This window comes from Mirounga angustirostris, unplaced genomic scaffold, assembly GCF_029215605.1.
Source record: "Mirounga angustirostris isolate CCGP_5_RB_7025 unplaced genomic scaffold, mMirAng1.0.hap1 SCAF_5, whole genome shotgun sequence".
NCBI lineage: Eukaryota > Metazoa > Chordata > Mammalia > Carnivora > Phocidae > Mirounga > Mirounga angustirostris.
In genome coordinates, this window is record NW_026991713.1 from 96,418,446 (window position 1) to 96,441,589 (window position 23,144).

The window sequence follows — 23,144 nt, forward strand, 5'->3', positions numbered from 1 at the left end:
AAGGATGGCTATTATGGGATGTCTGAGGTGGGGAAAGGGTTAGTTGCAAAAGGTCTGCAATATTATGAGATGTCAACAGCTTTGGCATATAGGTGTATGGAGTGTGTGTGTGTGGGGGGGTGGTGGTGGGGGGTGTCCGTGTGTATTATGGGATGGCCAGGAGGTGGGTGGTTGCCCGGGTGACACGCGCGCGCGCGCTCGAAGGGGGCGTGGCCAACGGTTGCCTGAGCGACGAGGGGGCGGGGGTTGCCCGGGAGACCTAGGGAGGAGGGTGGCGGTAGTGGAGGGGGGGGGGTTGGAGTTGGTTGAGGTTATTATGGGCTGTCCGTGGGGGGGCGGGGCCTGTGCGGTGGGATTTCCCGGCCGGTGTTTCGGGCCCTTTAAGAGGCGACGCCGGAGCCGGAGCCATTTTCCCCCCTTCGGCCGCGGCGAGGAGGAGCCGGAGCGGGAGTGACACCGGGCCGGACCCAGCGCGACCTGCGGCGGCTCCGGGGTGAGGAGAGCACGGGGTTCCCAAAGAGACGCCTCTCTCAGCCCGACCAGCCCCCAAGCTCATCCCTCCACCCACCTCTTCCTCAGACGTCCCGGACTCGCGGACCGCCCCCTGCCCAGAGGAGCCGACCCTTCCTTTCCCTTGCCTGCAGGGCGCCCTGCCCCCCCACCCCCGCCCTAAGCCGGCCCGAGTCTTGCTCCCCGCGACTCCCACCTCGGGCTTGGTCTCCCACAATGCCCGGCGCCCGCCCCCTCGCCCTTTGCTCACTTGCCCCCCGGGACACGTGGCCCGGCCCCCTGCCCGGTGGGCGCTCCCTCACCCCCCGCGTCCCAGCTTCCAGCCCCCTGGAGCGCCCGAGCCTCCACGCCCCCTCGGCCCCGCAGCTCCTCCGGAGAACCTGAGTTGTCCCAGAGGACAGCCTTTGGAGAGCTGCCCTGTCTGGGGACTGGCCCCTCCCCAGGCGCAGGGAGGTGCCCCCCCACCCCCAAGTGACCTTGTGTCCCCGAGCGCCTCGCCGCCTGCCGCCTCCCCCGGGCCCCCCCGCGCCGTGGCCACTCGGACCCCCTTCCCTCCCCGCCCCCCCGTCACACCCTGCTCGGTCCAGCCTGGTTTTTCCCCCTCCCCACGCCTGCACCAGCCTGCCCTCGGGGGCGTCGCTCCCGCTCATCCGGGGGGCTCCGGTTGGGGAGCCGGCTTCCGGGCTGCCCTCGAGGAGTGTGGAACTAAGTTCAGCCTGAGTGGCTCGGGTGCCCTGCTAGGGTGGCTGGGGTGGGGGGGCCGCTGGTGGTGGTGGGCGGAAAGAGCGGGTGGGTGTGGGGGAGGGGGACAGTGCGCGTCACTGACTGTTCTCTCTTTCTTCCCCCCCTCCCCCGCACAGTGACTCGGGCCAGTGTAGAGGGCCCCAGGCCGCAGGCAGGAGCAGCTGGGCCAGTTCCCTGGCCGGGAGCGGAAGGGGATGGCGTCGGGCCTGGGCTCCCCGTCCCCCTGCTCGGCGGGCAGCGAGGAGGAAGATATGGATGCACTTTTGAACAACAGCCTGCCCCCACCCCACCCAGGTAACATCTTCCCCAAGGGCCCAGGGCAGGAAGGAGGCATGTGGGCCCTCCCTAGCGACTCTGGTGAGGCAGGGTTGAGTTTTTCTCTCTCTCTGTGCAGAGTCTGAGGTGGAGGGCATCCGAAGGGAGTGGTTCCCTTCTGCGGAGCTCTTGTGGGAGGGGGTGGAAGCCATGTGCCTCCTGGGCTCTGGGACCGAGATGCAAGCTTGCTGCACTGTCTTCAGGAATGCTATGCAATTCCCGGTTGAGGGAGCTCTCTGGGCTGGCCGACCTTACCTTGTGTGGGTCCATGGAGGAATGCAGGTGGCTGGGACCCCTGGAGGCGGGGTGGGTGTGGGGGGGTGGGTGTTGAGAATTGCATGTTGGAGATCTGCAGGTCATCTGTGTTAGCAGGATCCTGTGGTTGCTGCTGTGGAAAGGAGAAAGGGAGTGCTGGTTACTCTCTATCTGATTATTTTTAGCTTCTGATCAGTTACCGGTTTTCTGTGCTTTCTCAACTGTGTGAAGTTTGAATTGCGCTCCTCAGCTGGGATGTGCAGCGCTTTTAGCCAGGCAGATTGCTGGAATGTTTCAAGTGGGGAAATGATGGGGGCTAGGGGTAGGATGTCACAGCCTGAAGGATATACTAGGGAGGGGCAAAAGAACAGAGGTGACACCCTGGGCACCCCCCCTTCCCATGGCAAGTGGACATAATATAGGCTTTTTTCCTAGAGGCTTCTGCCTCCCTGCAGGGAGCCTAGGGTTTGGGCTGGTGGCATGAAGTGTTTGTGTAGGTGTGTTGGGGGTTGTTCTGTCTGTGTTTGGGGGTGGCTCCTTGGACTGGCCAAACCCGTATGGTTAGAATCATCCTGCCTGATTGGAGTAGCCCTTGTCCCTTCTCAAATGGTGATTGATGTCATGCATCTAAGTGGATGTCTCTTTCGTCTGTCTTTTAAAGAGCTTCTAGCTAAGTCACCTACTTGTTTCCTTGACCTTTTTTCAAGCTTTTTTTTTTTTTCCATGCTATTTTTTAATCTTCTCTGCTTATGTTTATTTTTCCTTTAATTCCGGAGCTTTCTGGTCCTGTTTTTTGTTTCCCATCAAACATATTTCACTTCTGCCTTGTCTCTCCTTAGCTCTAGCAGCAAGTTGAGGTGGTCTGGGAAAGATGTTTCTACATTTGGTGTCTTCTGAGTTTGGAAGTCTTCGTTTGAAACTGAGGCCACTTAGGAGAGGGGTCAGTGTTGTTCCTGAGTCTTCGGTTGTTGGGATAAGAAACTTCGGCTTGAGTCTCATCACTGTGTAGGCCAAGGTGGCAAATTTCTGTGCTGTTGCCCAAGGTGGGGGTGGGGTGGTGGTACAGGTAATATGATCTGATCCTTTCTGTGAGGGGCCAGAGGAGTAGTAGTGCTATCCAGCCAATGTTGGTTCCACATCTTGGCTTCCCATTGGCCCCTTGGTCTGGGGCTGCCCCCGTGTTGATTGGGAGTTGTGCAGGCTCCCAGGGTGAACTCTGCCCCAAGCTGTAGCATGACCCAGTTTTTCCACTTGCCACACCCCATTCCTGCCCCTTTCCCAAATCTTTTATGTCTCAGCTACTTTGCTGCATGTTGTCTCAGCACATTATCTGCCTGAGAAGTTTGGGGGTCTTAGAATGGGTATCCCCTTCACCTGCGTGGGTTTGTCCTTATATCCAGCTTTTATGGAGGTAAGGGAGACGAGGAACCAAGAGCTGTAACTGATTAGTGAGGGGGACGACATGGGGATTGCTGGGGAGAAGCCTGAAGAAAATGGTTCTTTCTGGTGAGATCCAGGCTGGTGTTCCATTCCCAAGGGAATGGGAGGGGCTTTCTTATGCCTGGCCTGATCCTGGGCTGAGTGGGGGGAGGCTGATGGTGCTTTGTCAAGCTTAATGTCTCATGTTCCCTAGTATCTGCCTTGCTCAGGAAGGGCGGAGCCAGAAGCATTTTAGGGCTAGTTGTGGGGTCAGGGGCGAAGAGCATGTGTAGGATTGAAGGAAGCATATTGTTGTCCAGCACTGTCCAGGTGCTGCTCCTTTTTTCTTGGTGTAGACATCACTCCCATCTGTTGGCTAGGTGGCTCCTACTAATCCATGAGAGGTGGTTTAGGATCTATGGCTTGGACTCTTCGGGAGGTAGGTGGTGAGGAGGAAACTGAGTTGTAGAGACTTCTCGTGGGCTCCCGTTCCTCAAGGTAAATACTTTGGATATCAAAAATTTGAGAAGGTTGTATGCTCTGATCATAGCTCCACTGAGCCTTTGTTAAATCTTAGCTTTGATGATTGGAGAAATAATTACGATTGAGGGAGTAACCCAGTCCCTCTTGTATTACCCTTCATGTTTGTCTTGGGTTTCCTTGCCTAGGACATTAAGAGTGGCCTCTTGAGAACTGTGTCATCCCAGAATAGGTGTTAGGAGAAGTGGCATGTGGACCTGGGGCCAGGTAGTAATTTGGGAAGTCTTTGTGAGGGTAGTCTTTCCTCGGCTACCTCTCTCAACCCCACCCCCCTCCCCTGCTACTTCCTGTCCTATGTTGGCAGCTGGGTGCCCTGGGCTGGCTTCTGCGGTCAGGAGCCATTTTCCCTCTCCTCAGTGGGTGAGGCACTCCCTCCTTTTCTCCACTCCCTTCTCCACTCCCCCCCTCCCTGGGCGGGGGTGGCTTAGGAAGAAGGAGAGAGAGGAGGGAGGAGGGAGGTGGTGTGAATGTGTGTTAGTTACAAAGGAAGCTGCATCCTGGCCTTCTCCTCCCCCTCTGTGCCCCTTCCCACCTATCCCTGCCCAGGAGCTCTCAGTATTACCCCAGGCTTTGTGTGTGCTCCCAGCCAGGGGAGGAGGTGGAGCCAGATGGGAGGAGGATGGGGGGGTGGTGTGTGGAGGAGATGGTGACAGCTGGGCTGATTTGGGCCCCTGGGGAGAAGAGGCTACTGACCCAGGAGAAGCTGGGGAGGAGCAGTGGAGCTGGAGATGGGGAAAGGAAATTATGTTTGGGAGTGGGTGTGATATTGGGCTGACAACTGAACCTGGGGCTTGAGGATTCTGGTGGTTTTAAGCAATGATGACCCGAAGTGGGTAGTGAAGGGTGTGGTTTCTGGGACCCCTGGACTGATAGCGTCTGGGAATGTAGTGAAGGTGTATTCTCTCGTTTTTGCCTTATGGGTAGGACCTTTCATTTTCATTCCCTGGTTTGTAGGATATTTGGTGGACAGTTGGAGGAGGGCTAGACCTATTTCTCTTATTTGGTTAATTCTAAGCAGCTTGCTTCAGCTGCACTGGTGAACATATAGAGGACTCCTGTTAGGGATGAGGGAGAGGAGGCAAGGGTCTGGACAGCTGCCCGAGGTGGGCCTGATCTGGCCTGACAGGCCTATTTTGGGTATATACAGCTCTCTCTTTGTCTGTTTTTGTCCTGAGTATCAGCTTCCTTCTGTGGTGAGTATAGCAGTTCTCTTCAGTGGAATCTGGGACAAGAGGTGGGGGAATAGTCTAAAGCCTCTGGATTAGGCTCTAACCTTTTGCTATTGATCTTTTCTCTACTTGCCTCTTTCTGCCAAATACATGTAGAAAATGAAGAGGACCCAGAAGAGGATTTGTCAGAAGCAGAGACTCCAAAGCTCAAGAAGAAGAAAAAGCCTAAGAAACCTCGGGACCCTAAAATCCCTAAGAGCAAGCGCCAAAAAAAGGAGGTGAGTGGGTGACTGGATGTTTTGGGGAATAAGAAGAAGAAGGGAGAAGCTCTGATGAGAACGGTTGAGGGGTGGGGGGCGTTTGTTTCTTCTTCTAGAGTGGTGGGCCCAGGTCCTGGGGATGAGCCTCAGGGCTGTCCTGAGGTCAGCATGTGTGTAGCATGTGTGTGTCTGTCTCCCTCTCCCTCTCCCCTTTCCCTGCTCCAGCGTATGCTCTTGTGCCGGCAGCTGGGGGACAGCTCTGGGGAGGGGCCGGAGTTTGTGGAGGAGGAGGAAGAGGTGGCTCTGCGCTCAGACAGTGAGGGCAGCGACTATACCCCTGGCAAGAAGAAGAAGAAGAAGCTTGGACCTAAGAAAGAAAAGAAGAGCAAATCCAAGCGGAAGGAAGAGGAGGAGGAGGATGATGATGACGATGATTCAAAGGTGCCTTGACCTCTGTCCTGTCCTCCATGCTTGCTGTCGACAGTCCTGTCCCTGTCCTTTGTCCCCCAGAGACTGCACTGCCCCTTTGAGTGTCTTCTCTCCCCGTTTGTAATGATTTTCTCTCCTCTCCCCTCCCCTGGGCTTGCAAGCCTTTATCTCAGCTCAGGTTCCCTTTAGCAAGTGTGGGCACTAGGTGTCAGGTCCTTGACCTTGCTCTCTCTGCAGGAGCCTAAATCCTCCGCTCAGCTCCTAGAAGACTGGGGCATGGAAGACATTGACCATGTGTTCTCAGAGGAGGATTACCGCACCCTCACCAACTACAAGGCCTTCAGCCAGTTTGTCCGGTAAACAGGAGGGTCTTGGGCCCCAGGGAGGAGAGTGCTTGTATAATATCTTCTTGCTTCTTTTTCTCTCTCTTTTATTCTTAAACTTTTTCCTCTTTGTTCTTGTCCGTTTTTCCACCAGACCTCTCATTGCTGCCAAAAACCCCAAGATTGCTGTCTCCAAGATGATGATGGTTTTGGGTGCAAAGTGGCGTGAGTTCAGCACCAACAATCCCTTCAAAGGCAGTTCTGGGGCTTCAGTGGCGGCGGCGGCGGCGGCGGCGGTGGCTGTGGTGGAGAGCATGGTGACGGCCACTGAAGTTGCCCCACCTCCTCCCCCTGTGGAGGTGCCTATCCGCAAGGCCAAGACCAAGGAGGGCAAAGGTGAAATGGGACCCGTTGCGAGGCGGGATGGTGTGGGTGTGGGATGTTGAAGACAGAGGAGGCATGGGGATGCTGTTCTGTCAGCCTCCAGATAGAGGAGTGTGAGGGGGAAATGAATCTTGGATTTACGAGGGAAATTTGGGAAGCTGGGCACAGGGAAGCCCGCTCAGGTGGAGAACATTGTCTTATCTTCCCCATCTTCTGCCTTGTCGTGCATTTGGAATATATAATCTTACTTGTGCTCTTCTGATTTTAGGTCCCAATGCTCGGAGGAAGCCCAAGGGCAGCCCTCGTGTACCCGATGCCAAGAAGCCTAAACCCAAGAAAGTAGCTCCCCTGAAAATCAAGCTGGGAGGTTTTGGTTCTAAGCGTAAGAGATCCTCGGTGAGAGCCCAGCCCATGCCTGTGGGGAGGGTGCCCTATCTAGTACGACGTTAACCTTATGTCCAGGTCTAGCCTTCGCAGTAGGCACGTAAGAGTGGGGACTGTTGGCCCTAGAACACGGGGACTAGGCTTCTTCCTTGACCGTCCTTGCTGGGATTCTCGCACCCCTAGTAAGAGCGATCCCTTCTCTAGCATTCTCCTTCCTGTTGGCTTCAAGCGCTGACCTTCTTTCTTCTCATTCTGCCAGAGTGAGGATGATGACTTGGATGTAGAGTCTGACTTCGACGATGCCAGTATCAATAGCTATTCCGTTTCTGATGGTTCCACCAGCCGCAGTAGCCGCAGCCGCAAGAAACTGCGAACCACTAAAAAGAAAAAGAAAGGTGTGTTTCTTTTTTGGGTCTGTGTGTGATGGGATGGGGTGGGGATGACTGGGGAAGAATCTCCCTAAGGAGATCGGGGTTGGGTTTATTTTAGAAGGGGTGGGGGGAGGTAGTTTTTTTCTAATAACTGGGCTTTCCCTCTTCCTTGCCCAGGCGAGGAGGAGGTGACTGCTGTGGATGGTTATGAGACAGACCACCAGGACTATTGCGAGGTGTGCCAGCAAGGCGGTGAGATCATCCTGTGTGATACCTGTCCCCGAGCTTACCACATGGTCTGCCTGGATCCAGATATGGAGAAGGCTCCTGAGGGCAAGTGGAGCTGCCCACACTGCGTAAGTACCTGGCCATTGTGGCCCTTTGGAACCCTCAAGAGGAAGGGTGGGGTGATAGAGATCTTTTGGGCCTGGGTGGTGTTGCTGGTGTGGACTTTGGGAAGCATTCAAAAGAATGTTGGGTGTGGTTCCGACTTGGGTGGGTGGGGGGTGGTAATAATCTGACTCTGTGGTCCTTTACTGAAGGAGAAGGAAGGCATCCAGTGGGAGGCTAAAGAGGACAATTCGGAGGGTGAGGAGATCCTGGAAGAGGTTGGAGGAGACCCAGAAGAGGAGGATGACCACCATATGGAATTCTGTCGTGTCTGTAAGGATGGTGGGGAGTTGCTCTGCTGTGACACCTGTCCTTCATCCTACCACATCCACTGCCTGAACCCCCCACTTCCAGAGATCCCTAATGGCGAATGGCTCTGTCCCCGTTGTACGGTGAGTGACTGACCCCAGCCAAGGTGGGAGGTGTGGGTAGTGTGGTCTAGCAGAAGGGTATACCTCTTTTATATGTAGGCTTTCGGGGGCTGGGGTGCAGGAGAGGTCATTGGAGAACTCTTATCTTTAGCCCTGAGACAGGTTATTTTCCTTTCTCATGTAGTCTGGGGATAGCTTTGAGAAAATGTAGGATTAACTTTGAACAGAAGAGTTGATGCTTTGCCAGCTCTTTTAAGGGGTGTTCTTAAAGCAGTGTTCATCTAGCCTAGGGCATCCATTCTGTCTTCACACCCAGCCTTGGGGTCTTGGTAGTTTAGAATGGCTAATAGGGTCACTTAATTGCTTTTCAGTTGCTTATGAGAGGAATTCTGGGCTCTAGGTCTGTGGGTTTTCTGTGCTCTCCTTGTTCTGGGTTATTGTTGAAGTCTAGCTACTGGCTCTGTTAAACAGATAGGAGTGATAGTGTCACTCAAATTCTGGATGAAGTCCAGAAGTGGAGAGGGAATTCTGTTATTCTAAGCTAGTATGGTCCTTCTTGAAATGAGATTTTAAGAATTTTATTTATTTATTTACTTATTTAAGAGAGGGAGAGGAAGAGAGAGAGCACGAATAGGGGTGGGTGCGGAGAGGGAGAGGATCTCAAGCGGACTCCACACTGAGCCCCAATGCGGGGCTTGATCCCATGACCCCAAGACCATGATCTGAGCTGAATCCAAGAGTCGGACTCCTAATGGACTAAGCTACCCAGGCACCTCTTGAAATGAGATTTTAATAATCCCTTGATAAGGTTGAGGCTATGGGCTGTATCATTTCCTCTCCTTGGTAATGATTTGTTGTTGAATTCTTTTTTTCTGTCAGTGTCCAGCTCTTAAGGGCAAAGTTCAGAAGATTCTAATCTGGAAATGGGGTCAGCCACCATCTCCCACACCAGTGCCTCGGCCTCCAGATGCTGATCCCAATACTCCCTCTCCCAAGCCCCTGGAGGGGCGGCCAGAGCGGCAGTTCTTTGTGAAATGGCAAGGCATGTCTTACTGGCACTGCTCCTGGGTGTCTGAACTGCAGGTAAACCTGGGATAGGCTAGAGATCTGGGGGCTGCAGTGAAGAGGGTCATGAGAAACGGCCTTGTGGCTGGAAGGAGCGGATGCCACTCCATGGTGGCTGATGTCTCTTCCTGCTTGCAGTTGGAGCTGCACTGTCAAGTGATGTTCCGAAACTATCAGCGGAAGAATGATATGGACGAACCACCTTCTGGGGACTTTGGTGGTGATGAAGAGAAGAGCCGGAAGCGCAAGAACAAAGACCCTAAATTTGCAGAGATGGAGGAACGCTTCTATCGCTATGGGATAAAACCTGAGTGGATGATGATCCACCGAATTCTCAACCACAGGTACCAGTGGAGCTGGGCCAGACTGGTGGTGGTCTTGGGCGTACTGGAGGCAGGCAGCATATCCATTGGAAGACTGCTGCCAAAGGGAGTAAGAAAATGGATGTCACGGTGATTTAAACTTGGAAGAGATATGTCATTTTATTATTCTTATCTTACTGAATCTTGGTATTTGAGCCATAGGAGAAAACTATAGATTAGGTGTAATTTTAGGTCCAGAGACTGGTGTGGTAGAGATTCTAAATACGTGTGGCATCTGGCCTTCTTAGAAGTCTAGTTTGGAACGTGCATTTTGGGCACTTTTTGAGAGTGAGAAGTGGCCTTCTGGCTGTGAGGATTTTTTTCTCCTTGACCTTTCAGTGTGGACAAGAAGGGCCATGTCCACTACTTGATCAAGTGGCGGGACTTGCCCTACGATCAGGCATCCTGGGAGAGCGAGGATGTGGAAATACAGGACTACGACCTGTTCAAGCAGAGCTATTGGAACCACAGGTGGGTAGCTTTGCTGAGGTGTGAAGTTGGTTCTTGCCGGGAAGGACCTTGGGTAGCTGTGTGATGTCTGTCTTCTTTAGGGAGTTAATGAGGGGTGAGGAAGGACGACCAGGCAAGAAGCTCAAGAAGGTGAAGCTGAGGAAGTTGGAGAGGCCTCCTGAAACTCCTACAGTTGATGTGAGTTGGGGCAGAAGGAGGAGGGTACGGTTGTGCTCCAGTCTCTGGATGGTGCTTGTAGTGCGGCTCTGCCAGTGGCAGTGTCCGAGCTGGACGGCTTCCCCACTTGTCCACACCTCTGAACGACAGAAATGCCAGCGTCACTTTCTCTTTGCATCATCAGGAAAATAAAAACATAGGAGATGGTATTTTCTGTGATTGAGAAAGTGTTACCTAGGGATGGGTCACACAACTAAGCTTTTATGAAGCTTGTATTGGAACCTGGGTCTTCTGACTCTTAATTCATGGCTTATTTTGTCTGGGTTTAATTTGTGGAATAGAACATAAGGACTGTTAAGGTTAAAAAAATGACTCTAGGGATGTGGGGGTGGCTCAATCGGTTAAGCATCTACCTTTGGCTCAGGTCATGATCCTAGGGTCCTGGGATCCAGGCCCACATCGGGTTCCCTGCTCCCTGCTCAGCAGGGAACCTGCTTCTCCTTCTCCCTCTGCCATTCCCCCCGCTTGTGCCCTCTGGCTCTCTTTGTCTGTCAAATAAATAAATAAAATCTTAAAAAAAAAAAAAAAGAGGACTCTAGGAGGAACATAGGATTATTGACCTGGTGGATCTTGATTAGCAGAATTACTATATTGCTAGGGAGGCTATATGATGCTGTCTTCCTTCAGAGATCTGTAGGACCAAGATCTCAGTCGGTCTGATGGATTAGTCCCCTGCTTCCTGGAGGATCCTAAATCAAACGCAAAGTTACAGTAGCCATTGAGGATCTTCTTTCCCACAGTTCTTTGTGGCTCTTGAGGATCTAGTGAGGATGTGTGAGGAGCAAGCATCTGCTGTCTTATGCAAGGAAGGGAGTTCCTTGCCAGCTCTTGACTTCCTTCATTTCATCCTTCAGCCAACAGTGAAGTATGAGCGACAGCCAGAGTACCTGGATGCTACGGGTGGAACCCTGCACCCCTATCAGATGGAGGGCTTGAACTGGTTGCGCTTCTCCTGGGCTCAAGGCACCGACACCATCTTGGCTGATGAGATGGGCCTTGGGAAGACTGTCCAGACAGCAGTCTTCCTCTATTCTCTCTACAAGGAGGTAGGAACGCTGGGCTGTTAGTTGTTTTGTGTGTGGGTATTTTGTGTTTGTGGTTTTTTCACGCTCTTGAGGAGAGAGAAAAAGGAAGGAAAAAATTGGTCACGGAACTTGAAGAACATTGTTGAATGACAGTAAGATAGACACACGTACACAGAGATGGACTGAAGGGATGGAGCCCCGGGTAGAATCATTGGTGAATGCATAGAGCCTCAGTCTTAGGGGAACAAATACCCGTTGAGATAAGCAGAGTTGTGAGTGGAATTAGCACAGAAAGATTTACAGGATGGGGTCGGGTTCTGAACTCTTTGTAAAGGTGGGTGTGCAGTGGGAAGGAGTAGGCCAGGCGTTCTCCTGCGTAGACAAAGGTGAGGGTAGGAGTAGTAGCACACATGCCAGTTCTCAGCCGGCCTTGGGGGCAGTGGTAGAGATGGGTGCTGGGGCCCGCAGTCCTTACTCCGCCACTTCTCTTCTTTCTCCAAGGGTCATTCCAAAGGCCCCTTCCTAGTGAGTGCCCCTCTTTCTACCATCATCAACTGGGAGCGGGAGTTTGAAATGTGGGCTCCAGATATGTATGTGGTGACCTACGTGGGTGACAAAGACAGCCGTGCCATCATCCGAGAGAATGAGTTCTCCTTTGAAGACAATGCCATTCGTGGTGGCAAGAAAGCCTCTCGCATGAAGGTATCTCAGTGGGAGGAAGACCACCCTAGAGGGAGTTGTTGCTGCGGGCTTAGTCGGCTTCCTTCTGACTCTAGTCCCTGCGGTGAGGCGGAAGGATAACAGTTGGGAGGAGGGAAAACCCCATAAGTCCCTTGGGTTAACCTTAACTGGAGGGGTTGAACGTTAGTGACCAGGTTGCCTCTTTGTGCAGAAAGAGGCATCTGTGAAATTTCACGTGCTGCTGACATCCTATGAGTTGATTACCATTGACATGGCTATCTTGGGTTCCATTGATTGGGCCTGCCTCATTGTGGATGAAGCGCATCGGCTCAAGAACAATCAGTCAAAGGTGAGACTGAAGGGAGGGAGGTTATTGCCTCCGGTTTGAGTTTTCTAGTACCACCTACTCCTTAAGGGGAGGACCTGGGAGGAGAGGAAAGGGTCAAATAGTCTCTGCCTTCCCTCCTCACTTGTGATTGCTCTTGGTGGCCAGGCCTTAAAAGGGGGATGGAGATGGGGGGGGGCGGAGTGGAGGCTTAACCATTGGGCAGTGAAACAGCTCAGGTTTGCAGACATCTCCCAGATTTCTCTTTTCATTGAATTTCACCTTCTCCATATGCTTGTCCAGTTCTTCCGGGTGTTAAATGGTTACTCACTCCAACACAAGCTGTTGCTGACCGGGACTCCATTACAAAACAATCTAGAAGAATTGTTTCATCTGCTCAACTTTCTCACCCCCGAGAGATTCCAGTAAGTGTGTGTTTCTCCATAATCAGCTGATAATTCTGCTTCTAATTCTTCCTGTTGCCCATTTCCTATATCACTTTCCTTTCTCTTTCTGAAGCAACTTGGAAGGCTTCTTGGAGGAGTTTGCCGACATTGCCAAGGAGGACCAGATTAAAAAACTGCATGACATGCTGGGCCCTCATATGTTGCGGCGGCTCAAAGCTGATGTGTTCAAGAATATGCCATCCAAGACAGAACTGATTGTGCGCGTGGAGCTGAGCCCTATGCAGAAGTGAGTCAGAAGGGACAGAAGCACTGACTCCATTTTGTCCAAGTAGTTAGACACCTACTAGTCTGCACAGTGTTTCTGATTCCTTCCTGTACTCTGCTGCCAGGCATCTGGTGACGGGAGCAAGCGAGATCACACAGAAACCTCATGCCGTAGTTCTTATGTAGTTAAATACTTTCCTTCACGTGATGGTGCTGGCGGTGGTGCCTGTTAGGTTTCCAGCCGTTAGGTCCTAAAGCGAGATGTGTTGGAAGGAAGGTCTCAGACCTTGGGACTGTGTCATGAGTCGTATAAAGGTTAAGAGTCCTCTAAAGGCTCTCGAGTCTGACTTCTCTCTCCATCTTGTCCATGTAGGAAATACTACAAGTACATTCTTACTCGAAATTTTGAAGCACTCAATGCTCGAGGGGGTGGCAACCAGGTCTCTCTGCTAAATGTGGTGATGGATCTGAAGAAGTGCTGCAACCACCCATACCTCTTCCCTGTGGCTGCGATGGTACGCCCTGTCTCCTCTCGGCCCCCGCTGCGCTGGAGTTGCTCCATTTGGCTCAGAGTTTGTTTCTTTTTGGCTTCTTTCCTCAGGAAGCCCCTAAAATGCCTAATGGCATGTATGATGGCAGTGCCCTCATCCGAGCATCGGGGAAATTATTGCTGCTTCAGAAGATGCTCAAGAACCTTAAGGAGGGTGGGCACCGTGTACTCATCTTCTCTCAGGTATTGTGTGGGCTGGGCTGGGAGCTTGAGGAGAAAGCAGCAGACTGCCCTCAGCGACGCGAGGAAAGCAACTGTCATCTGACTCCCCCTTCACTGAACTGTGCTCCTTTTCCAGATGACCAAAATGCTGGACCTGTTGGAGGATTTCTTGGAACATGAAGGTTATAAGTATGAACGTATCGACGGTGGGATCACTGGGAACATGCGGCAAGAGGCCATTGATCGCTTCAATGGTAAGTGGGAGGGAGTGGTTTTAGTCCATGCATTCTCATTTACTCATGTCTTTGTATGGACCACTTGTTCTTTTTTTTTTTTAAGATTTTTTAATTTATTAATTTGACGGAGAAAGACACAGTGAGAGAGGGAACACAAGCAGGGGGAGTGGGAGAGGGAGAAGCAGGCTTCCCGCCGAGCAGGGAGCCTTATGTGGGGTTTGATCCCAGGACCCCAGGATCACGACCTGAGCCGAAGGCAGACGCTTAACGACTGAGCCACCCAGGCGCTCCTGGATCACTTGTTTTTGTCTGTCTGCTTTTCTTTATGGTTCTTTAGAGTTTTTGTCAATTGTGATATGGAAGAATAAAGCTTTTGAATGCCTTGATTGAAAGGATGTTTTGGACTATTCCTGGCAGATTTTTTTTTTTTCCGTTTGGAGTCTTCATTCTTTTTGCCACACGAAGAGCATTTTATTTAACCCTCTTCGTTGTATCTTGAGTCCCAGAGAGGGACCAAGACTTTACCAAGCTCAGTTCGCAAATATGTGGCATACCTGTCTCCGTAGCTGCCACTCCTCCCATTCTTCCTCCTCCTTCTTATTTCTAATTTGATTAAGTTAGTTTTTAGAAAGTTTATTTATTTTTTTATTAATCTCTACACCCACCGTAGGGCTTGAACTCATGACCCCGAGATCAAGAGTTGCACGCTCTTCCGACTGAGCCAGCCACGCACCCCCTCATTTTTTATTTTAAAATAATTTTGGGGGTGCCTGGGTGGCTCAGTCATTAGGCGTCTGCCTTTGGCTCAGGTTGTGATCCCGGGGTCCTGGGATCGAGCCCCGTATCGGGCTCCTTGCTCAGCGGGAAGCCTGCTTCTCCCTCTCTTACTCCCCTTGCTTGTGTTCCCTCTCTTGCTTTGTCTCTCTCTGTCAAATAAATAAATAAAATCTTTAAAAAATAAAAAAATAAAATAATTTTGGACTTAAAAGTAAGAAAAAATAATTCAGAGTTCATATATATTCTTCACTTAGCTTCTCTTAATAATAACCGCTTACATAATAACAGTATAACTGTCAAAAGCAGGAAGTGATGATTGATGGCATACTAGTAACTGAACTGTAGATCTTAATTGAATGTTACCAGTTTTCCTCCTAATGTCCTTTTCCATATTTCAGGGTCCAATACCAGATCCCCCATTGCATTTGGTTGTTGTGTTTCTTTCATATCTGTGACAGTTCTTCATTCTTTCCTTTGCTCTCATGCCATTGGTACTTGCAAGGATCACTGGTTAGTTATTTTATAGGATGTCTCTCTTTTTTTTTTTTTTAAAGATTTTATTTATTTGACAGAGAGAGACCGCGAGAGAGGGAACATAAGCAGGGGGAGTTGGAGAGGGAGAAGCAGGCTTCCTGCGGAGCAGGGAGCCTGAGGTAGGGCTCGATCCCAGGACCCTGGGATCATGACCTGAGCTGAAGGCAGACGCTTAACGACTGAGCCACCCAGGCGCCCCTAGAATATCTTAAGTTTGGGTTTGTCTGGTGTTTTCTCATAGCAGGTTGAGCTTAGTAGACATTTTGGGCAAGAATGCCATAGAAGCAGTGCTGTATTCTTTTCATTGCATCATATCAGGGGGAGGATATGATGTTGCTAATGTCCCATTACTGGGGATGTTAACCTTGATCACTCAGTTCAGGTGGTATCTACTTAGTTTCTCGACGGTAAACTTACTCTTTTTCCCATTAGAATTAATACTGATAAATGTCTTTTTTTTTTTTTTTTTAATTTGAAGTATAGTTGACACAAGAGTGTTACATTGGTGTCAGCTGTGCAAGGTAGTGATTGGACAAGGCTCACCATGAGTGTAGCTGCCTTCTGTCGTGATACAACGCTATTACAGTATTACTGAGTGTATTCTCTGTGTCTGCCTTTCACCCCCATGACTTACCCATTCCATAACTGGATGAGGGAGGTATTCGAGACTATGGTCATGCACCTTTTCTCTTTAAACTTGCACATTGATTTCAGCATCCATCTGTGGACCTTGCTTACAGTGATTACTACCGTGGTGTTTGCCTGATGATGTTTTGTATTTCTGACATGCCTTCTACATTTATTAATTGGAGTTCAGGAGACACTTTTTTTTTTTTTAAGATTTTATTTATTTATTTGACAGAGAGAGACACAGTGAAAGAGGGAACACAAGCAGGGGGGTGGGAGAGGGAGAAGCAGGCTTCCTGTGGAGCAGGGAGCCCAGTGTGGGGCTCGATCCCAGGACCCTGGGATCATGACCTGAGCCGAAGGCAGACGCTTAACAGCTGAGCCACCCAGGCGCCCCTTAATGTAAGATTTTTGATCATTAATAAATGCTAGAAATCTATCTGATGCACTTGCATATGTTTTGAGACAATCAGAATGTTTTTTTAACCTGTTAATGTGGCTCATTACATGGATTTTTTTTAAAAAGATTTTATTATTTGACAGAGACATAGCAGGGGGAGTGGGAGGGGGAGAAGCAGGCTTCCCGCTGAGCAGGGAGCCTGAGATGGGCTGATCCCAGGGTCCTGGGATCACGACCCCAGCCGAAGGCAGACACTTGACTGAGCTACCCAGGCACCCCTTAGGAGACACTTCTAATGGTGTTTTGGCTCCTTTCTTAGCACCGGGTGCTCAACAGTTCTGCTTCCTGCTTTCCACTCGAGCCGGGGGCCTTGGAATCAATCTGGCCACTGCAGACACAGTTATTATCTATGACTCTGACTGGAACCCCCATAATGACATCCAGGTGAGCAGAGGTAGCGGTCTTTGTATACAGTAACTCACTGGTAATGCAAGTGTTCTCTGCGAAGACTCCACCATCTGGAATTAGTTGTTTCAGGGGGAAACATTAGATTCTTTTTATGTCTTTTACCTTCTTGTGAGCCAGAGAGTTTGGGTTAGCTGTGGTCTTATTTGGAGTAACATGATGGAGGGTGGGGTCTGGGGCGGGGGGTGAGTTTAGAGTTTCATGTGAAAGCAAGCTGCCTCGTGCTGGATTTAGCTTATTATGTGGATGTCAGGGCAAGAGCAGAAGCCAGAAAATATGGTTACTTCAGTTTCTGACTTTGTTTTGTGCCCAACTTCAGGCTTTTAGCAGAGCTCACCGTATTGGGCAGAATAAGAAGGTGATGATATATCGGTTTGTGACCCGTGCGTCAGTGGAGGAGCGCATCACGCAGGTGGCAAAGAAGAAGATGATGCTGACGCATCTCGTGGTTCGGCCCGGGCTGGGCTCCAAGACTGGATCCATGTCCAAACAGGAGCTTGATGACATCCTCAAGTTTGGCACTGAGGAACTATTTAAGGATGAAGCCACAGATGGAGGTAAGCTAGCAGGAAAACTTGTTTTGGTGTGGGGTTTGGCCTCTCGAAAGGATATATTTGATACTTAGGGTCCTGAGACTTGGCCCTAGGGTCCTGTGGGATTTTTTACCACTGCAGCTGCTGAAGCTGACTTTGAGGGTGTGGACCTCTGATTCTTTATAGGAGGAGACAACAAAGAGGGAGAAGATAGCAGTGTTATCCACTATGATGACAAGGCCATTGAGCGACTTCTGGACCGTAATCAGGATGAGACAGAAGACACAGAATTGCAGGGCATGAATGAATATTTGAGCTCGTTCAAAGTGGCCCAGTACGTGGTGCGGGAAGAAGAGATGGGGGTGAGTATGAGTCCAAGGCAATGCTGTGCTTGGTGATTGGTCTGGAAATTGTTATTGAGACCAGAATGGTATTTGAGACAAGAGGAAAACATCTGTAGGTAAGTCAGTAAGTACATTGATGAATTGATCTATCTATTCCTTTGAAAATAAATACTATTACATATGGGCAGTCATGCTCTCATTTTTGCTGTGGCTGTCAGGAAACTCACAGCCAAATTTCACACTGAAAACTTTTATGTATATTAGCTCTTCCTTATCAGAATCTCATTTTCGCTTACATATTTTATTAACCCTACAAATAAACTTCTGATTGCTATCTCAAGTCTCTTTGGAGAAAAGGCAAGAGATGAGATACATATCTAAGCAGCCTACTTCCCTGTACTTTTTAAAACATTAGAATTGTTTTCCCTTTTTCTCTTCCCTTCCTTTTCTGGATCTTTTTTACCAAAAACAAAAAACCTAAAACTGATAAATGTGTGGCTTCTTTAATAATTTTTCCTCCTAGAAGTGAAGTATAAAATAAAAAAAACAAAATTACTTTCTCTTTTGTCCCCCCCTTTAGACCACTCAAATCAGGGTTCTTTGAATTGACATAGATTTCTGGTAGTCTTTCCCATCTTTTCTCACCCTTCTCACTCAAAACCATCCCCCTTGCTATGTTTTTCTCACATATACCCATTATTTTTGTTCTCCTCGGGAGGTGGTGCGGCCAGCCTCGGTTGTGTGTAACTGTGGCTGAAAATTCTGACCTCGGTCTGTGGACCAGTGGTATTCAATCACAGCAGCCCTCCTGTAAGGTGCTCCGGGTTTCTGTCAGGGCAGTGGCTGCATGGGGGTGATTGGCTGGGGCAGCACGTGCTGAGTGTTGGGGAAGGGCAGGGGGTCCTCCCATTGATAACTTCTGCTCTCAGCTACTCAGGTATATAGGTGGTCCTCTCTCATAAGTAACTGTAGCTGCTGTTTACCTTTTATAAATCATATTTTTTGAATAAAGAGTGATTTACTGGTCAAGATTCAAAAGGTACAAGGTATCTCTTTCCCATCTAATTCCCTCCCTGGAGATAACTGATGTTTTCAGTTTCTTGTATATTTTTCTAAAGGTATTTTATGTGCATATAAGTTACATGTATATCTATCCGTATATATGCACATGTGCATGTGCTCACATACACGCACAAACACCTTTTTCCCTTTTCCTTTTTTTTTGAGAGAGAGTACACGAGCGCAAAGCGGGGCGGGGGGGAGGGAGAGAGAGAAAATCCTAAGCAGGCGCAGCATGGAGCCCGACATGGGGCTCGATCTCACAACCCTGAAATCTTGACCTGAGCCGAAATCAAGAGTTAGTTGCTTGGGTGCTTAACCAACTGAGCCACCCGGGCGCTCCTCCCTTTTTCTTTTAAACACAAAGTAGTTTGTTATGCATAATGTTCTGTACCTTGCTTTTGTCTACTTAATAAATCTTAGAGATTTAGGGGTATCTGTGTGGCTTAGTTGGTTAAGCATCTGATTCTTGATGTTGCCTCAGGTTATGATCTCAGGGTTGTGGGATTGAGCCCCCCCTCCCCCTACCAGGCTCTGAGCTCAGTGGGGAGTCTGTTGGGTTTCTCTCTCCCTCCCCCTCTGCCCCTGTTCCCCCCTCTGCTTGCACTCTCTTTGAATAAATAAAATCTTTTAAAAATAAATAAATAAGGGGTGCTTGGGTGGCTCATGTGGTTAGGCGTCTGCCTTTGGGTCCTGGGTCCTCGAGTCCTGGGATCGAGCCCCTCATTGGGATGCCTGCTCAGTGGGGAGTCTGCTTCTCCCTCTCCCTCTCCCCTCTCTTCCTCTGCCACTATCCTCTGCTTCTATTCTCTCTCAAGTAAGTAAATAAAATCTTTAAATCAATCAATCAATCAATCAATCTTGGAGATTTAGTCCAAATTGGTACATAAAGACCTCCCCTCCTTTTTTTTTCAAAATTTAAAAAAAGGTGTTATTTATTTTTTAAAAAGATTTTATTTATTTATTTGATAGAGGGAAGCACAGTGAGAGAGGGAACACAAGCAGGGGGAGCGGGAGAGGGAGACCTGAGCCGAAGGCAGACGCTTAATGACTGAGCCACCCAGGCGCCCCAAAGAAGATTTTATTTTTTTATTTTTATTTTTTTTAAAGATTGTATTTATTTGACAGAGAGACACAGTGAGAGAGGGAACACAAGCAGAGGGAGTGGGAGAGGGAGAAGCAGGCTTCCTGCTGAGCAGGGGGCCAGATGCGGGGCTCGACCCCAGGACTCTGGGATCATGACCTGAGCCGAAGGCAGATGCTTAATGACTGAGCCACGTAGGTGCCCCAAAAAAGATTTTATTTTTTTTATTTTTTATTTTTTTAAAGATTTTATTTATTTGAGAGAGAGAGACACAGCGAGAGAGGGAACACAAACGGGGAGTGGGAGAGGGAGAAGCAGGCTTCCCACGGAGCAGGGAGCCCGATGCGGGGCTCGATCCCATGACTGTGGGATCACGACCTGGGCCGAAGGCAGCCGCCCAACGACTGAGCCACCCAGGCGCCCAAAAAGATTTTATTTTTAAAAAAATTTTATTTGAGAGAGCGAGTGAGAGGGTGAGAGAGAGAAAGAGCACAAGCAGAGGGGGAGCTTCGGAGGGAGAAGGAGAAGCAGACTCCCTGCTGAGCAGGGAGCCCGATGGAGGGCTCGATCCCAGGACCCTGAGATCATGACCTGAGCCGAAGGCAGATGCCTAACAGACTGAGCCACCCAGACGCCCCCTAAAGATTTTATTTTTTTAAGTAATCTCTACACCCACTGTGGGGCTCAAACTTACAACCTCGAGATCAAGAGTTGCATGTTCTATTGATTGAGCCAGCCCAGACTCCCCTTCCCTTTTTTCTTGTTGCATAATATATCCTTGTTTGGAAGTACTGTAGCTTATTTATTTTTTAAGATTGAGTTGTAACTGACAGACAACATTAATGTTAGTTTTAGGTATACAACAAATTGATTCAATATTTGTGTATTTTGTGAAATGATCACCATGATAAGTCTGGTCAACAACTGTCACCATGCATACTTAATACAATTTTTTTCTTGTGATGAGAACTTTTAAGATCTACTTTGAGGGCACCTGGGTGGCCCAATTGGTTAAGTGTCTGCCTTTGGCTCAGGTCATGATCTCGGTCCTGGGGTCAAGTCCCACATCGGGCTCCCTGTTCAGTGGGGAGCCTACTTCTCCCTCTGCTCATATGTGTGCATTCTCTCTCTCTCAAGTAAACAAACAAACAAAAAAACCACTTTGAGTAACTTTCCAGTATGTAATACAGTGTTATTAACTGTAGTCACCAGGCTGTGCAATGCATCCCCAGGACTTGTTTATAACTGGAAGTTTGTACCTTTTGACCCTCTTTACCCATTTTGCCCACTCCCCACCACCAGGAATTTGTTCGGTTAGTTCCATAATGATGGGCATTTAGGTTGTTTCTGTTACTATGCTGTTAGTAGTGGTTTAGTTCTAATGTGAGGGATTTGGAATCAATTACTGATCCTGAAGTGTTTGAAAAAAATACAAGAATTTCAGAGGAGCATAAACATTACTGGGACATAGGATATGTATGTATAATTTGTTTGGGTTTTTTGCTTTGTTTTTTTGCACATAGTTGGCAAACTTTTATGAAGTAATGAACAGAAGAGCTTATGGCCCTTCTACTTTATGTCTTAAGAAATCTTTTGCAGCATTTCAGAAGCCCTTCCGTTCTGCCTTGCTATCTAACCTCTCTTTTCTACATTTTGCTGTCTCCCAGCGGTATAGGTGTCAGTCAAAGGGGTTAGAAGAAAGCAAACTGTCTCTTCATTCTTTTGTGATAACAGTGTCATCCCATGTTTTTCTTTAGTTATGTTGACTGCTAATCTGTATGTAATTATGAGGACCCGTGTCTTGTCAATTAAATTTCTTTTTAAGTTCTTAGGTCCAAGCAGGCACACTAAGTATGTCAGAGTCCAGTCCTGAAAAGGAGCTAGCAGAATGGGAACTGTGAGGACCAGGGGTAGCTGGTGGTGCTGACTTCAGCACCCCTGAGTCCTGGCCCTCCCTCTGTCCCAGGAGGAAGAGGAGGTAGAACGAGAAATCATAAAACAGGAAGAAAGTGTGGATCCTGACTACTGGGAGAAATTGCTGCGGCACCATTATGAGCAGCAGCAAGAAGATCTAGCCCGAAATCTGGGCAAAGGAAAAAGAATCCGTAAACAGGTCAACTACAATGATGGCTCCCAGGAGGACCGAGGTGTGTGTGGCCGGCCCCGCCCCCCACCCATGGGCCGTTCCACTAGAGCAGTGGGCCCCGCTCATCTGCCCTCTCTCCCTCCAGATTGGCAGGACGACCAGTCCGACAACCAGTCCGATTATTCAGTGGCCTCAGAGGAAGGTGATGAAGACTTTGATGAACGCTCAGAAGGTGAGAGCTATGCCTTTCTGCTAGCTTTTTAAATATCGCTTTGATTAACACCCCTACCAGTGTCACTCATGTATCCTTCTCTTCTTACAGCTCCCCGCAGGCCCAGTCGTAAGGGCCTGCGGAATGATAAAGATAAGCCATTGCCTCCTCTGTTGGCCCGTGTTGGTGGGAATATTGAAGTAAGTGTCATATAAGTCTAGGGAGGGGGTGGGTGAGTGCTAGATATTTGGTCTTTGATGGAGTAAGGCCTGCTCCCTCTCACCTAGGCGCCTTCTTTCTCTAGGTACTTGGCTTTAATGCTCGTCAGCGAAAAGCCTTTCTTAATGCAATTATGCGATATGGGATGCCACCTCAGGATGCTTTTACCACCCAGTGGCTTGTGAGAGATCTGCGAGGCAAATCAGAGAAAGAGTTCAAGTAAGTTGAGAGCCGGAATGACTGATGTAGAGCAAGAGCTTTTATTTTTTTTTATTCTTTTTATTTTTTTGAGATTTTATTTATTTGAGAGAGAGACAGAGATAACGACAGAGATAGCGAGAGAGAGCAAGGAGCCTGATGCGGGCCTCAGCGGGGCTCAATCCCAGGACCCTGGGATCATGACCTGAACTGAAGGCAGATGCTTAACTGACTGAGCTACCCAGGCCCCCCAAGCAAGAGCTTTTGATCTGTGGTCATTCCACGGTACTAGTCCAGGCTGTGCAGAGATTGGCAGTTTCTCTGTTGAAGTTGGCAGGTGTAGCCGTTAGTAATAGGGTTCTTTGTGTTCCTAGCTTCCCTGGAGGAGAACCCAGGGCGTGGTGTGGGGTCTGGAGAACTGGCCTTCAGTGTGATGGCGGGCTTTATGTCAAGATGGAGCCAGAGTTATTGTCTAGGATAAGTGGGAAAGATCTCATCTAGGAGTTGGCCTTATTGCTGTTTAACTCATTTCTCACTTCTTTACTACAGGGCTTATGTATCTCTTTTCATGCGACATTTATGTGAGCCAGGAGCAGATGGGGCTGAGACCTTTGCTGATGGTGTCCCCCGAGAAGGCCTGTCTCGCCAGCATGTCCTTACTAGGATTGGTGTCATGTCCTTGATTCGAAAGAAGGTGAGCCCCTCTGCATTGTTCAGAGTTTCTAGGGGAAACTAGAGGGCCAACAGGAAAGGAGCCTAGAGCTGGAATTGGATCTTCACTTTCTTGTCCCCATTGCTACAGGTTCAGGAGTTTGAACATGTCAATGGGCGCTGGAGCATGCCTGAACTTGCTGAAGTAGAAGAAAACAAGAAAATGTCTCAGCCAGGGTCACCTTCCCCAAAGACTCCTACACCCTCCACTCCAGGGGACACACAACCCAATACCCCTGCACCTGCCCCACCTGCTGGTAAGTCTGCC

General features: G+C 49.4%; 1 protein-coding gene across 8 annotated transcripts in view; it reads left to right on the forward strand.

Moving 5' to 3' along the window:
* The first annotated feature begins 366 nt into the window (after positions 1–366).
* CHD4 (chromodomain helicase DNA binding protein 4) overlaps positions 367–23,144 on the forward strand; it is a 30,334-nt gene continuing 7,556 nt past the window's right edge. For 3 of the 8 annotated variants that reach the window (XR_010411615.1, XM_045873986.3, XM_045873987.3), the window contains exons 1-31: positions 367–493; positions 1,371–1,548; positions 5,109–5,230; positions 5,438–5,653; positions 5,879–5,997; positions 6,119–6,360; positions 6,617–6,744; positions 6,992–7,127; positions 7,281–7,459; positions 7,646–7,885; positions 8,744–8,947; positions 9,068–9,273; positions 9,631–9,762; positions 9,843–9,939; positions 10,833–11,024; positions 11,505–11,705; positions 11,896–12,033; positions 12,313–12,434; positions 12,529–12,702; positions 13,054–13,195; positions 13,282–13,413; positions 13,529–13,646; positions 16,286–16,410; positions 16,751–16,988; positions 17,151–17,326; positions 21,418–21,598; positions 21,683–21,769; positions 21,860–21,948; positions 22,053–22,186; positions 22,715–22,859; positions 22,968–23,133. Coding sequence is in view for 7 of the 8 variants with exons in the window: in XM_045873986.3 (XP_045729942.1) it covers positions 1,449–1,548; positions 5,109–5,230; positions 5,438–5,653; positions 5,879–5,997; positions 6,119–6,360; positions 6,617–6,744; positions 6,992–7,127; positions 7,281–7,459; positions 7,646–7,885; positions 8,744–8,947; positions 9,068–9,273; positions 9,631–9,762; positions 9,843–9,939; positions 10,833–11,024; positions 11,505–11,705; positions 11,896–12,033; positions 12,313–12,434; positions 12,529–12,702; positions 13,054–13,195; positions 13,282–13,413; positions 13,529–13,646; positions 16,286–16,410; positions 16,751–16,988; positions 17,151–17,326; positions 21,418–21,598; positions 21,683–21,769; positions 21,860–21,948; positions 22,053–22,186; positions 22,715–22,859; positions 22,968–23,133 (4,681 nt within the window). In the remaining variant the exon portion in view is untranslated. Of the gene's footprint in view, positions 494–1,370; positions 1,549–5,108; positions 5,231–5,437; positions 5,654–5,878; positions 5,998–6,118; positions 6,361–6,616; positions 6,745–6,991; positions 7,128–7,280; positions 7,460–7,645; positions 7,886–8,743; positions 8,948–9,067; positions 9,274–9,630; positions 9,763–9,842; positions 9,940–10,832; positions 11,025–11,504; positions 11,706–11,895; positions 12,034–12,312; positions 12,435–12,528; positions 12,703–13,053; positions 13,196–13,281; positions 13,414–13,528; positions 13,647–16,285; positions 16,411–16,750; positions 16,989–17,150; positions 17,327–21,417; positions 21,770–21,859; positions 21,949–22,052; positions 22,187–22,714; positions 22,860–22,967; positions 23,134–23,144 lie in introns of all 8 variants that reach the window. The other 5 variants (XM_045873989.3, XM_045873990.3, XM_045873988.3 and 2 more) reach the window with 4 other exon arrangements.